The sequence below is a fragment of the Antennarius striatus genome, chromosome 22 (assembly GCF_040054535.1).
Source record: "Antennarius striatus isolate MH-2024 chromosome 22, ASM4005453v1, whole genome shotgun sequence".
NCBI classification, from domain to species: domain Eukaryota; kingdom Metazoa; phylum Chordata; class Actinopteri; order Lophiiformes; family Antennariidae; genus Antennarius; species Antennarius striatus.
Window position 1 is genome coordinate 9,176,912 of NC_090797.1, and position 15,673 is coordinate 9,192,584.

The 15,673-nt window shown below is 37.8% G+C and overlaps 1 protein-coding gene across 5 annotated transcripts in view; it reads left to right on the forward strand.

The window, feature by feature from the left end:
• The window catches only part of tbc1d22a (TBC1 domain family, member 22a), a 108,450-nt gene that overhangs the window by 21,004 nt on the left and 71,773 nt on the right, over positions 1–15,673 (forward strand). For 3 of the 5 annotated variants that reach the window (XM_068307418.1, XM_068307422.1, XM_068307421.1), the window contains exons 7-10: positions 8,142–8,270; positions 10,369–10,431; positions 10,930–10,995; positions 14,959–15,073. In XM_068307418.1, coding sequence (XP_068163519.1) covers positions 8,142–8,270; positions 10,369–10,431; positions 10,930–10,995; positions 14,959–15,073 — 373 coding nt within the window. The remainder of the gene's footprint in view (positions 1–8,141; positions 8,271–10,368; positions 10,432–10,929; positions 10,996–14,958; positions 15,074–15,673) is intronic. The other 2 variants (XM_068307420.1, XM_068307419.1) reach the window with 2 other exon arrangements.

The window sequence follows — 15,673 nt, forward strand, 5'->3', positions numbered from 1 at the left end:
TACAAATGCAAAGACTACATAACCTCCTACTTTACCTGCAAGTCAGAGAATAGATTCATCAAACACAGACAAACTCCTTCACAAAAACCCAAAGAATAACCAAATAAAAAAATGATCACACACATTACAGAGGGTCTTAAGCATGCATGCACACAAATGCACTAAAAGCCGAGTCTTTTTTTTTTCTTTTCCGTGGACTGGTAACAGTCCTGCTTATTTTTTCAGACTTTTATATAGAAAATGAATTGCGAGGCACAAGTAATTAATTCATGAGAAGTGCAGTGTATTTACTTATTAAGCCATTGTTTTGGCTTAATTTTGGCTCTGCTGAGATAAGACTGTCTTTTTGAACACCATATCCCTCCCATTAATTACTGAACAATAGTTAATGTCATTAAAGATGTCATTAAAGGTGTGTGTGTATACATGTTTGTTTGTGTGAACACGTGTGTGCTCCAGTTTGTGTTGTTTTGGTGGCGGGAGGTTGCACGATGGGCTTTTAAATTATGAAAAGCAATCGTTTTGGTGGTCTACTAAAGAAAAGCCTCTCAGTGCTGTAAGAAGTCGCATTGAATTGAATCAGTGTAGGCAGGCATGCACATGGGAGGTTGGGGTGCCATAGCGCTTCATCTCTTTGTGTGTTCGAGCTAATGTACCAGAGAAAACACCCCATTAATTTTTTGGAGCTGTTTGATTGTGCATTTATGGCTTTGTTTGTGAGTATACACATTGCGCATGTATGTGTGTTTTCATCGAATGAGCACACGCGTATAACTATGTTTTTATGTGTGGTATATACAGTAAAGCACAGGAGAAAAATAATAGTTGGAACCCCTGAAGAGCAAAAAGGAAACTTAAAAAAAACAGAAGACACAAGGGGGAACACGAAATAGCTATGTTGTCAGATAACACTAAAAACAGTGAGAAATAAATAGAATGATCCGTCCTTGTTTTTCCTCTGTTGTGTAGCCTATGGGAGCAGGCTGACATTTTGGAAAATGGCTTTAGAGGTTTCGTGGTGCTACAAACTCCATGTCCATATCGCATTGAATTGTGAATAATGAAATCGGGGAGACAGTCCTTGTTACGTATGGACTTACTGGAATACACTCAAAGTCAGCACGTCTGCAAGTGCAATGAAGTCCAAATATTTGAGTTTGCCTCGACAGCAACATAAGAGAGCTGTCTGTGTGTCCCATTCATCTAGTCTTTATATTAAGATAAAGTAAGCTTAGCATATTCTACATTTCTTTTGAAAACACATGTTATCACAGTGTTTCTATCACAGTGACAAATACTTGAAGTTTTTAAAGACATCTTAATTCCTCAGTTCAGTATAGTCTTTATTTGCTGTTTTTTAATGTAAGTTGGTGGTTTGCTCTTTTGGTAATCACAAGCTCCAAGTTTGAATGGAGTACGGTGGATTCCAGCTCATATCTTGACTGAGGACATGTTTGCCAAGATGACTGGTAAATATGCAGGGGATGTTCTGTCTGTGAAAACTTAAGATCCATATCTATATCTCAGCCCCACCTTGGAGGCTTTTCCATAGATTTGTAGATTTTCTAGCCTCCTGCACCGTGAATTATCCCAGGGTCATATCCAATGTTTGGATTAAAGTCAAAAGTGGGCACAGTGTCAAAAGAACTCACATCCTCTGAAGTGTCATAACACTTGACTGCCTTCGCTTTCCTGACTGTGGTCTGATCCAGTAGAGAAATAGATAGGAGGGATCAGGCAAAAAAAAAAAAAAAAAAATTTCTGTCTCGTTCACATACATACACTTACTTTCAGATGTACATACTATATACTCTACATACTATATACTTGGCAGAGGTGCCTTATAAAAACTTCAACAGTCCAACTCTCCAATGAGGTTCCTTGTGTCCTTCTGTTCACCAGAATGCACCATCATATTCAATTTTTCCTCTCCTCCTACAGGTACGCATGAGTCACACTTTTTTATCTGACAAAGACAACAACAACACTTTCCTCTGACGTTCAAGCTCAGCAGTGCTCCCCCAACAGTTCACATTTGCTGCTACCATGTAACAGAAATTGTCCAGGACTGTCTCTGCTTTCATTAGCCAAGGCCAAAATGTGTCAAATAAAGACAAATATTTTTTAAGGGGAAACACCAAGTTGTAACATCACTGGATCTCTTCCTCAAACCTCTATTCTGTATTTTAAAGGCTACACAGGTACTTGGGTTCAAACAGATACAGTTGAATGTATTATTTTAGAAATTATGCATCCTTTTTGTGAAGAACACTTTGTGACCAAGCCTGAAGGGGACTAGAAAATGAAATTGCTTTTCTGCTTTGCAGAAGAATGTCAGCCGGTGGCAATATGTACATTTACTAATAGAGTGTGGCTGTTAAATATGAAGTAATGGGAGAGGGGAAAACTAACTGGCTGTGGAAATATTGATAAGGCTAACATGTGTATCATATATATATATATCAGGAAGCAGTGGCAGCCAAGACAGGAGGTTAAGAATTTATATTCTTAAAATCTTCTAGCTGTAGATGTAGAAGACGACTTTTTGTTGGTCTTGAAGGTATTTCATTCAACATTTTGTTCACTCAGCTTATTCATATTGGCTGCAGTTCATGAGATATCCAAATCCATGCTTGATAGCCTGTTAGAGGATCGAAAAGCTTTTTAAAACCTGTTTACTACAAAAAGACATATTTAATTACAACTTTACAACTATGACATGGTCAAGTGATGATACGTACACCTAGAGTATTTCTACTACCATAGGCCCATAGTAGCTTTGACCTACTGTACCAAAAGTCTCTGAAGGAAGGACAACTGATAAACTTATAAGAGGTTCAAAGGCATCCAATGTCCACTGATGGACAGGATCAAATGTGTTACATTTGATCCTGCAAATTTAATACAAATAATCATAAATGTTCATGCTGGTGCATCACAACCCTGTCCCTTGAGGGACAAAATAAGTCCACTAGGAGCAAAATAACACCCAGCTCATGTCTATAAAGTTGTAACAGTAGCTTTTGAGAAGCGGTAGAATGGAATGACATTTATTATGTTGATGTTTTGCAAATGCAAATCATGTCTGTTCACTGGATGTAAAAGTGAAAATGGACATGCTTTTTTTCTTAACCTTTATTTAACCAGGAAGTCCAATTTAGATTAGAAATTTCTTTTACAAAAGAAACCTGAGAAAATGCATAGGTATATTTTAAATAAAAGTGACGTTGGGTTTGGTCAACTTTTTGTGTGCCCGTTGTGGGACAGTTTGATTCCAGCCTGTTCTCAGGATAATGTGTTCCGGCAAAGTAGGAATCAATTTAGGTTATGAGAAGTACAAAAGAAACATTCATTTAAATTCACGAAATGGATTCCCCAAGCATATTTTCTCCATTTTTACAGAGAGCTCAGTGAAGTGGAGGATCCATTAGAGGGATGGAAGGATTGAGGAGTAGATTGATGCAAGGAAGAATGAAGAGATAGGTTTATGCAGCATGATTAACAAGGCAAGACGAAGCACTGCGTTGCCATGTTTTCCATCTGTTTGTTTTTTTCTTTTAGCATCTCCAGTCACCCTTTTTATCGAGCAAAACACAAGTAAAATGAAAATTAGTCCTTCAGGTTTAAGATTAAGTACATCTTTTGGACACAAGAAACAGTCGTTTGAGATGTACTTGGTTGTTTTACTTGTCTATTTTCAAATGAAAGCTTTGCTCTTTCTACTTTTCCTTCAGACATTTATTCGGAAAACATGTATGATAATGCTAGAAAAACCATTTCACACATTTATAGCCTTGGTAATCAGAGTCCACAGACCTACAACAGCCTGTCATTAGTCATAAAATATAGTAATAAAATCACAGTGAAGTATATGATAGTTTGTGTCCTTTTTATAGTCTTCATCCCTTGCTCTTTGTGTTTGTGTGCGGTCCTCTGCTTTCCAGCAGTAATGCAGCTGCAGTGTGATTGACCTCCACTAAGCAGTCCATTAACCTTCAACACACACATGGTCTCTTCTCCCTCATCTGGCAGAAGGCACATAACATCAGTGCTCAGTGTTTTGTAGCTGGCCATTTTCAGCTTGTTTTTGTGAAAGTATAGTTTGTCACACATGGAGCCATTTTAGTATGTAAATCATCAAGATTTGATTTTGTAAGTCCTCACCAAAAGCTATTAGTGCTATCCCCTTGCTTGTCCCTCTGCAGGTCCATATGTAGCTGACTATGGTCCATCTACATCTCTTCTTCATAATTACTAGATAGAATATAGGTAACCTTCTCGTAATTGGTTTAATTTTTTTTCTACAAAAAAAAAAGATTATTATTATTTTGGCTAAATCATCTACTCTTGATGCTGTCTACTTCTGGTAAAATAGCCTACATCTTCAGCTAAACAGGTGGTGCCATTCTACCCCCTTAGTATACAGCATGTTCATGTCTATGAACAAGTGGTTTGGTTTTTTTGTTCCCTGAAATCTTAAAAATTGATTGAGGCAGTTATTTTAAGAAGGTCTCGATATGTAACTGGCTATGGTCTGTGTACATCTCATCTTCTCTATAATCACCAGGTAGAATAAAGGTGATGTTCTTAAAGATGGGTTAGCCAGTTGGCAAACTGCATTTTTCCAATATTCGGACATCTTCCTGAGACATGAACTTTATTGTCTGTTTGTAGGGCAAGTTTCTGAAGCCAGGAGGTAAAGACATTCAAAAATAGTTTGAATGATGAAACCATGCGAGGTCAAAAAGTCAGTATGCATGAAATGTGTGTTTCATGAGAATATATTGTGCAGTTATCACAATTCTATCCAACCAATAGAGAGTATTGTGCGTGGGTTTGTGTGTAAGGAAGCAAAGCAGTTGTTTGCTGCAAATAAACCGCTCCGCTTTCCAAAAAGAATCTGCCTGATGCCAAATTCATTGATGTTCCACTAGACAGTTGCCCAAAATTGATATTTTCCATGTGCGTCTGTAGGCTCACATTAAGATGTTACCAGAAGCGACAGCCTGCTTGGGAAAACTACAAACAGCAGAGCTGCACAAAGACAAAGGCACACCTAGATAAAAAACACATACACAGCACACACCAACAGTCAATATCATTCATATCAGGTGTGTTATGTTTTTGTCTTTATGCTGATGCTCAGACTTTGTTGATGCAGGTAGATGAATTTAGTTTGATGGTGATTCAAATGGAGTCGGTCCAAAACAGAGTTCCTGTCAGATGTGACTGAATAGCATCCAAATGGCTTGTCAGAAAAATGCTCAGTATGAAATGAAAGCAAACACAAATATATGTTAAGAGAGAGTTACACTGATGACAACATCAGACTCCAATGGTATCTCTGGTTTGTATGCTAAACACTTCGTAAAGTTGAGTAGGGAGTTTTAATTTTTTGTGATTACAGCTACACCTGACGGGTTCTAATCATGTGACCGTAGTGTAGTACAGTATTTTGGTGATATCATAACGAGAATTGTGATAAAGCATAATAAAAAAAAGTTTTTATATCTTTTACCTGACTCAGGTGTATTAATGAGCCAAGTGTGGTACTCTGGATTAATATTCTGATTATAAAGTAATTAAAAAACAATTGGAAATCCTTCCATACTAGTATTTCCAGAGCTTTAAATTTAGCATGATTTATTTTTAAGTAAAGTGCTGTTAACACTGTGAAAACATAAACAAAGACCGATTGAGAAAATGTATTACACAAGGTACATTCATATGACTAGAGGGATTAAATGATCGAAATTACTCCATAAAATTTGTACTGAAACTAAAACTACAGAGAAACCAACACACTGAGATTCACATTGACACATACAATAAGTTATCAGACACTTAATAACAGTAGGAGCCTGTGATCAAAAAAATAGTTTATGTTGATGTGCATTGCTTCCCCACAGTATTACAGTACTTTTTATGGCTCGGTTGAAAAAATCCTAGAGATTTAAATGAAATGTGCTAGCAAAATAATTTCCCCCTGCAGTGATGTTTGCCTATCTGTTCATTCAAGGAGCACATCCAGTTAAATCCTGCTTTACTTAAATCCTATTCATTTTTTCCCCACTTAGTTTATTTTGAAACAGGAGATGTACAGCTATCTTATTCAATTTATTTTCAAAAGGGAGACTTATTAATCACATTTCTATTAATTATAGTTTATGATACCACTATTTGTTATACAAAAAGTCTTTGCTTTAATTCCTTATAGACTATCGTAAATAAGACGACCTCTAATACTACAAACAGTTGTGAAATACTGTGGTATTTTCTGAGATTTATATCATCGTATCATACTGTAAATACCTGATCTTGTTGCTGCTCTGGTAATAGAGTTCTTTGGCAAGGCATGTCCAATTTTGAAGTTTGGGGTGACCTTGCCCTTTAAATTACACAGGAACAAAGAGGATATCTGTAAGGTAACAGTTTGACAATCAACTTTCTATCACAGGGCCACATCTCTGCTTCCAGCGTGTGAGATCTGTCTGGAAGATTTTATCTCGGTGAATATTTCAGAGCCTTTTTCCCCAGCCCTCTGCTTTAATAGAGTTTAGATTTGTTGTACGGTTTGGAGTTGACTTTCTCCACATTGCATAAGCTTGACTGCACATGAGGGAAACAAATTTTCATAAATATGTACACACATACACACACATGCACAGGCAAAAATAGGTAACTCCCAGAAGAAGCAGAGACCATTTGGTCAAGAAGTAGAAAGGTCTCTTTGCATGGTGAAGTGTGCCGTTTTTAAACAGAATAATCCCAGTTGGGGAAGTTTGGTTTGTGATTGTACTTTGTTAGCAAACTCAAAGTCTGTAAAGGTTTTAGAGGAGTTTAGGGATGAAGATTCATTAAATAATATATACTGAAAGAGAAGCAACAGACAGAAGCATGAAATAAAATACTTTGGTGCTTTAGACACTGAAAGACACCTTCACTGAACATCTACAGAACTGAATTAATGAGTCCCATGTGGACCACACAAATTTTTGTTACGAATAGACCTGTGCTTTAGTTTGTTTTCAATTAGATCAACTTATTATGGGCCTGAGAGCAGCACAATATAGCAATATTTGCAACACTCAAATCTTCATGAATGTTCAGTTCATTTTATATGTAAAATCTGTGAATCATGTATATATAATATGAATAGAGCTTTTGTTTTTGCAGTACAAGGTCACTCTAATGTGCACTTTATCAATCTTAATGATCACTTATGAAGATTGAGGTTGTAATTAAAATACCTTTTGGAGTACTTGCTTTATCATTTTTCTTGAATGTTTTTGTACTCTTTGTCTGAGAATTTAGGAAAAAGGTCATTGCTGCTTGCAGTTCTCAGTTCAGTAGCTACGAGGACATTGTGAGATTAGCTCAGTGCTTCTCAATTGTTTTCTGTTAAGCCCCCCTAGAAAGAAGAAAACACACACCAACGAGCCATTCATGCTAGTTGTGTGTGTGTGTGTGTGTGTGTGTGTGTGTGTGTGTGTGTGTGTGTCTGTGTCTGTGTCTGTGTGTCTGTGTGTCTGTGTGTTTGTGCTCGATGAAAAAAACCCTACACCACCCTATACCATAGCAGAGGAGTAAATACTCCCTGCGCAACCTCTGTTAATTACATTTAATGGAACAATACAGTGGCTTGATAGTGCCACTGCCACCCACTGCAGCGGATGTTCAATTACACTTTATTCTGTTACATCAATGAAAAAGCAAGTGGTAGTCTCACCGTGCATGTTCCCGGGGGTCACAAATGCCCCCCAGACACGTCATCATGCGATGAAGTGTCTGTTGGAGGGCACACCCTACTATTTCATTAGAGTAGCTCAACAGGCAGTATCCACCTTTCAGCAATTCTGTAAAATATAATGTCCAAAACTTGAGGCTTATCTAAGTTAACTGTCTGCACGGTGAGAGAACAAAACATTTATTGCAGTTATGAAAGTTGTATTGATTGTCCGACTTAACTTTGGCAAATAGAAATGAATGAACCTGTTTTTGAGTTGTTTTGTTAAACAGCTGGAAGGTATCAAAGCATAAACTCACTGATTTAATTTAGATGATGAAAAACACAGTGTCAGAGTCATAAAAACATCTAAAACGATTGTTTTTGTACCTTTTCTCCTTTTTTTCCATACCAGGGTTACCTACCAGCTAATGCGGAGAGGAGAGACAGCGTCCTACAGAGGAAGAGACAAGAATATTTTGGCTTCATCCAGCAATACTACGACTCCCGCAATGATGAACACCATCAAGACACATATAGACAGGTAGTGTATATGCAAATACTCTTGAGCTCTTCCTTTTAATGTGTTTAAAGTGTACATTTTTCTACATCTGAATTTTTAAGACAACCTGTCTGATTTCCACAAAGTAAAAGACAGGAGAAAGACTATCTAGAAGAATTTTCAGCAACAATTTCTTCTCACTAACGTGTTTCATCCACACAAATCCAAGAGATCTGGCTTTTCATATCTGGGTGTGCGTCTGTCAAAGTGTCTTTTGACAGGATTCAATTCTGTAGATGAGACCACTGGAACTGGTTTTATCCTTTTTCTGTCCCTTCCTCCTTCTTCTCTTGTATACTCTAGGAATTGTGTTTTGTCTGTCCATGCTAACATTGTAGGAGTGTGTCAAGCCCCATTCAGAGCTTAAGAGAGCTGCCTAAATGAACTTTTCTTTGACTTTGAAAGTTATATCTACTTTTACCCTCCATCTGTGTTTATCAGTCTCACTCATCCCCTACCTACTCTCCATTATAACACTTGACTACTTTCCATTCATTTCAGGTCGAAAGCAGAAACATCAGTGGGCTGTTGATAGCAAAAATACACATTTCTCATATACTCCCTGATTTTACATTGATCTCCTCTGCACTGTGCCAGAAAGCTGCCACACTTTTGTTTTGATGGTTGTTTGGATTGCTTCTTGAAGCCTCATTTTGTGCCAAACGCTGCTTGTTCCAACATCGTTTGTGTTGACGAAGTGAGCAGTCATTTAGAATGAATTTATTTCTCTTTCACCATCATTATGTGTTTATACATGTTGGTATAACATTGAAATTGTAGACAGAAGATTTATTTTTGTAACTTTTTTTAAGTGACTATAGATATATTTGCAAGCATTACATTTAGCTATGTCTTTATCCATATGGGATGGCACATCAGCCAGTCTAAATCTCTCCATCTGTCTCCGTAGTTCCTATCTTTTCTTGTGTCTATCCATCTGTCTCTTTTATGTATGTGTTTGCTGTTTGTACCTTGCCTCAACAGCCGCTTCGTATGTGTTTATGTGTATGCATTGGCAAATTGATGTAGCCATTGTAGAAGTCCCAGCTGCACCGTAAGATATTTGAAGCACTGCTATGGTTTTGTTCCATCCCCAAAGAAAATGAGTTGGAAAAAAAAACTTTTTGAGCTATAAGAAAATATATGAAATGGCCTGGTAGCTTAGAACACAGTTGTGTGTTTGGAAACACTGATTCAGCTCTGGTGTTCAAGCTGCATTACAAATATGTGAGTGCTACACTGCAGAAATACTCAGAGGCAGAGCCTTTTGTAACATGGCATCATGATGGCCTGTTCAAACATTCAGAAATAACAACAAAAATATCACCCATCTAAATCCCCTTACTTGCTATCTATTGAGACTTTTAGTGCATCTTTTGTACTTCTTTTGTACAGGCGTTGTATTTTTATGTTGTATGTCCTTATGACCATTAAGCAGACACATGGTTTTATGGAGATGGTTTGAACTTTACCATAAAATATTAGAACAGCAAGCTGAATACTTTCCAAAGGGCCGTATTTTCTTGATCCCCACTGGGATCAGCAGTACAAAATGCACAGTCATTACACTGATTGTCATTCAACTCAATATTCACTCAACCCGCATTCGTTGCAGTGCATTTTCATTTACTTGATTAAGTAAAATTCCAGGCTTTCAGTCTGGGTCCAATTGACATTTGTACTCTTCTGCAACAGGAATTGCATTCTACAATATGTTTGAGAGTTTTGCTATCAATCAGCTTGTCTCTAATGCTGTAATCACTCTTTGTCTACATCAGTCAGGATGATCTAACAGAAATGTGTATTTGGTAGCTGTAGGCTACAAAGAATAAATACCAATATTTCCCTTGTACCTTACACCACAACTAAGGGTTTTTCACTTAAGTCAGAATAAACGCAGTTGTAAGAAAATGACCACGATTTAAAATTCTAGAGTTAAAGTTTGAATGTGCTCCTTTCTGAGTGCTGACCAACAATTTTATATGTGTGATACTAAAGACTGGTGTAAGAAGAGGGCTTCTACATTGGCAAGTGTAAACAAATGTGTGTCTAACGCCTTTCTCTTCCATGTTGCTGTCAGATCCACATAGACATTCCTAGGATGAATCCTGAGTGTTTGGTGCTTCAGCCAAAGGTCACAGAGGTAAGGTGGATAGCGCAGACAAGGTTGTGAATATCGCTCAGTCCCCAGTGCTACAGCCACACACTCTCTCAGCCAGTCCAGTCTGGACTGTTTCAGTTGGTTCGTCTCCAGCTGCTGTCCTGCATCCATCTGGCTCCATTCTGATGAATTTGCCTGCCTGTCGTATTGTTCTGCGGGGCAGACACTCTGAAATGGTGTGAGCGTGGTTCAAAAAACACATGCAGATGTGTTCCCAAGAACATTGTTTCACAGATGCGTCTCATTAAACATTCATTCAAGACCACCTCTGCCTCCATTTCAGACCACTCCAAACCCCGTATATCTCCAATCAAGGTTACCGATCCACTAACTTGCTCTTTCTCTCTCTCTCTCTCTCTCTTTTTCTCTCTCTCTGTCTCTCTCTCTCCCTCCATCCATCCCTGCCGGAATTGGCAAGATGTATTCTAACCTGCTCGTTGCTTCAGTGTTTGTTTTCTTTCTCTCTTTCTCCCTCTGCAGATTCACATTGACATACCGAGAACTAATCCTCTTATTCCTCTTTTTCAACAAGCTTCTGTCCAAGAGGTGAGAGACACCCCCCCGCCTCCCTGCTCCCCCCACCCTCCCTTGTTTTCACTGCGTTGCACACACTGTCTCACATAGCAGGGTTTTTCCCTTCAACTCTGGGCAGATAATGTGTGGTAACCTCACCAATATCTGAAGTCTTGAGAAATACAGCACACTTGAGTATACTTACTTGGGTGATGTTTAAAAATAAATGTAAATCATAGTCACTTAAATTGCATTTATTAGTTCAAAAACGTTAATGCTGACAGTAATGTGTGTGTTAATGGCATCAGTTGGTGTCACATTAGTATAGTCATAAAGCTGAATCGGCTCAGACTTTCAGGAGGAAAAAACCCTCGCTGTGACGCACTGCATGGCGTGCATGGGCACACACTCTCAAAAGATATTTGCATGTGATCAGATACATATACTCATCCTTTCGGCAGGGTCATGACTCTGTCTTTGATGTGCATTTTTCTACTGAATGTACTGAAGCATTTGCTGTGTTTATTAAGATGCAATGGGATGGGATGGGTTTGGTGGAGGTGGAATGAGATGAGATATTCCTTTATTAGTCCCACAAGGGAAAATTCCAAGAGTCCTGCAGCACCAACAAAGCAGGTAAAAGTAGAACCTGCAAGCAATTGAGACAGCAAGCATGTACAAAGAGGTCCAAAATTCAAGTTCGATGCAGTTATTGAGCAGTATTAGAACCAATTATCTCAAAGCTATTTTCATTGTTAGATAAGATTACAGTAATTATCAGAAGAAGTTTGTCCCCGTTAGGAAAGCACCCAGAAAGTCAGACTTTATTGGAATTCATAGCTGTTAAGTCATTGTGAGTAGTTTGGGGTAAGAATACTACTTAAGTTCTCAAAAATGTAAATGTGATGCAAAAAATCTGTATCTGGTATGGTGTGAAACATTGCCTCAGCAGATTTTAGCTTGATCGGTTCATCCCCAAACAACTCAACATAGAAATTAACTTGATTATATTCATTTAATTGGGGTGAACTTATCTAAATGTGCTTCTGACTGGACTTGTCTTGTGTAGACTTAACCTGAGAAGCAGAAAGATGAACATTTGGTGGAAAAATTCCCTCATGAGCTGCATTTATGAAGTGGCTGGGGTTTATGGACTGTCTTTTGTGTGCACACCACACAGGTGTGAGCAAACTCACAAACAGTTCTGTAGGATTAAACAATATTATAAAATTCATGTAAGCAAGGGAAAAGATTTGGATATATAGACAGGTATAGATGACGATACACCGATACACAGACTAGTTCACGCTGAGCCACACTGTGCCTCAGGCAGTGCCACCTTTCATGACCCTCTGTCTTGTACGACTCAAGAAGGAAAGGAGGGAAATCATTCCACAGGAACAGCAGACATTTATTCTGTTACGCCTACTGTATTCTTATGTCACGCAGCAAGCTTTATATCTATATATATCTATAACTCTTCATATATCTTCATAAATATATACAGTGTGTATATATATATATATATACATATATATATATATATATATATATATATATATATATATATAGATATATATATAGATAGATAGATATGTGAAGATATGATTATAATTAGAAGTTACTAAGGTGAAAAGAGTTGAATTTTCCCACCAAATAATCAGCAGTGGCTGACAGCACGATTTATTGGTAGACATCACTGATTTCACATTTAGAAAATCTGATTTTCTTTTTCATTTATAAAGCTCATCTAATGATTTTTCAGTGTATGACTAAGGAATAGGCATCTAGGTTGCAATTTATTCTGTGCTGATGAATGCTTTGAAAGCATGATTGAGCTTCAAGTTCTTTTTAATACTGTGTTCAAAAGTTCAAAAGCTCTTTGACTTTTTTGTCGTATCAGATTACCTTTTATTGTGGGCCTCAGGGTAATGGGACTAATTTGATGTTGAAACCAATTTTCTGTCCTAAAGATTCATCTTGTTATTACAAAATTATGAAGTTACTGGGGGATTTATGAAATTCACCAGAATGTAATTGACCGTATCTTGTTTAAACCTGCTGACAGTATGTGGTTCCTGTTTGAGTCGTGATGATTCTCTGTATCTTTGTTTACTGCCTTTCACATACAAACACACCACAGTAAACTGGGTGTGGGTAGGTTAGTGTGTATGTGCACAGGGTTCACTAAAAGTGCTTCTATGTGTAGGTGCCAGTATGAGTCAGCTTTTGAGGTATCATGAAAAGAAAGTCCCATTACCCACTCCCCCTGCCGGCAGCTGCATCTTTCCCTGTTTGATAGATGAGCTTTGATTTGGGAAGAGGGAGTGTGATGTGTGGAGACGGCAAAAGACATTTGAGAAGAAAATGTGGGGAGAAGAAAATGTGGGGGAAAGCCAGACACAGTTGCATCTTTCCAATCTCTCTTACTGTCTTAACTGTGATTGAAATACTTAAAATAAAAATGAAATGGTTTAAAAATCGAAGTTGCCACAGACATGTTTTTCCCCATGAAACAATGAGATATGAGGTTATTTAGAAACTGACAGAAACATGACATATACCTGAAAATTAAGAAAACCTTTGATGGGTGTAAGGCATGAGAAAGTATGTGTGAGTGAGCATTTTTGGGAGCTTCAAGTCAAACATCAAGCCCACTCTCATTCAACGTGCCTGACAGCATTAAACAGCTGCCCATAATGAAGATTGAAGTGTTTGCCTTACAAAGAAATATTGAGTATCATGGAGAGAGAAGGAGGAGGATGAGGAGGAGATTGAATCAAGAGGGGGAAGAACCAGAGACAGGGACAAAGTGAATGAACAAAGGTGAGAGGGGGAGGAGACTGACATCAGAAGAGAACAAAGTTCAAAGTTGGCTTTGCTGCATTGGAGAAAAAACTGCAGAAAAAATCAAGGTGTTGTTCTGTGCTGAAAGAAAAATGGTTCATTTCTCAGATCTCTTGCAAATCAACTTTCTACTGTCATTTTGCTGTCTGAACTTCCATAAAAGATTTCAGAACAGATTTAAGACTGATCTTACACATATTTGGACAGTAAATACCAGCTTTAATATAGATGGGACTTCAACTAAAACTCAGACATACTTATATTTTCTTGTCTCTATTGTTTTCATCCATGTAGACTGCTTTGGGGAAGAATGATGTTTTGAAGACATTAGGGTTCGAGATTTCTGTTTTCTCTCAAATATAAATGAGCTAACTCTTTTGACTCCAAACATTAAAAAATAAAACATTAGAATAAAAGATCAACAGCAGTGTCTCCTTCCAAGAATCATGATCCTGTGACTCAGGGTCATCAGATTTTTTTTGAGCGGTTGCGCTTGATGACTTTTTTTCACAAGTCATGCACTATAGGCAGACTGCGTCTTTTCATGGAAAGGAGGCCAGCTATCAACTAAAAACAAACTATTTTATGGGATACCTGGTTAACTGGCGAAACCAGGTCATAATTTTCAGAAAGTGAAACAAAGTACGCAAACTTAAAAAAGAGACCCACTTTAAAATTATTCCTCTGTTATGGTGAAGAATACAAAGAGTTCTTACATGTCATAAAAGAGACCCCGCAAATGTTCTGTCCATGATGATCTGTTATTTAGTTATAACTTAAAATATTATGTTCCAGAGCAGATAATTTCATAAGCCTTCCACTGCCTTCCTCCTCACAAGATAGGCTATCCTGATTTTTACTGCCACCTTCTCAGACCTCACTCTGTCTCCAAAATTTACAAATTTTGATTAATTTCAACTATTTTCATGGTTGTCGAAGAACCACCAAAAGTTGTCAGTGCACTTAAGGTTCAGCTTCATCATTGCTGTGTCTTTTGTGAGGGAATTGATTAGTTCAAGATGACTTACCACAAAGGTTATTTATAGTGTAGTATAGTTATTTATAGTATATATTTTTTTCCAATTGTAATGTGTTTGTGTGATACAAAAACCTGATATTAATATATTTGTGTGTTTGCTTACACATAAGATTTTTGAGCGGATCCTGTTTATCTGGGCCATCCGACACCCAGCCAGCGGCTACGTGCAGGGCATCAATGACCTGGTCACGCCATTCTTCGTCGTCTACGTCTTTGAGTACATCGGTAAGCGCCATCTGTATCCATCTTTCTCCATCTCCCTCTCACTTGAAAAGTCTGTCATTGCTTGTGGAATGTGCTATTCATGGAATAAAAAGTTGTGTTTTTGTAGCCCTCATTAATTGCAAGTGCTGTGCTCCGCAATGAAGAGTTGCATCTTATGTATTTACAAGACTCATGTGTTTGTTAGATAAGGTTATAGAAAATCAACTGGAATCACTTTAGAAGATTTTTCTTTTCACAAATTTCCAACTTGAGAGTTCCTGTATCCCCTCTTTTCCCTTCATTTTCTTTATATTTGTCTGCTTTTCTACCCATATCTGTACCTCAATTTAGATCTGTAGATGTGCTTGTGAGTGCCGTTTATGTAAGAACTCTGGGTTAACTGCTAGAATGTGATGACTATAAGCTATTATACTCTAACCTCTAGGAGTGTGGGGTTGTACCAGTCCTCCCTACAGCCTTCCAGCTTTATTTTGTGCAATATTTCTTGAGAATGTGTTATTTCACTGAGCAGTTTGGTACTCCACTTTAAATCCATATGTGGTCCGAGAGCAGCTAAGCATCCAACTCCTGCTAATCTGACAACAGTCAGATCAGAATTCT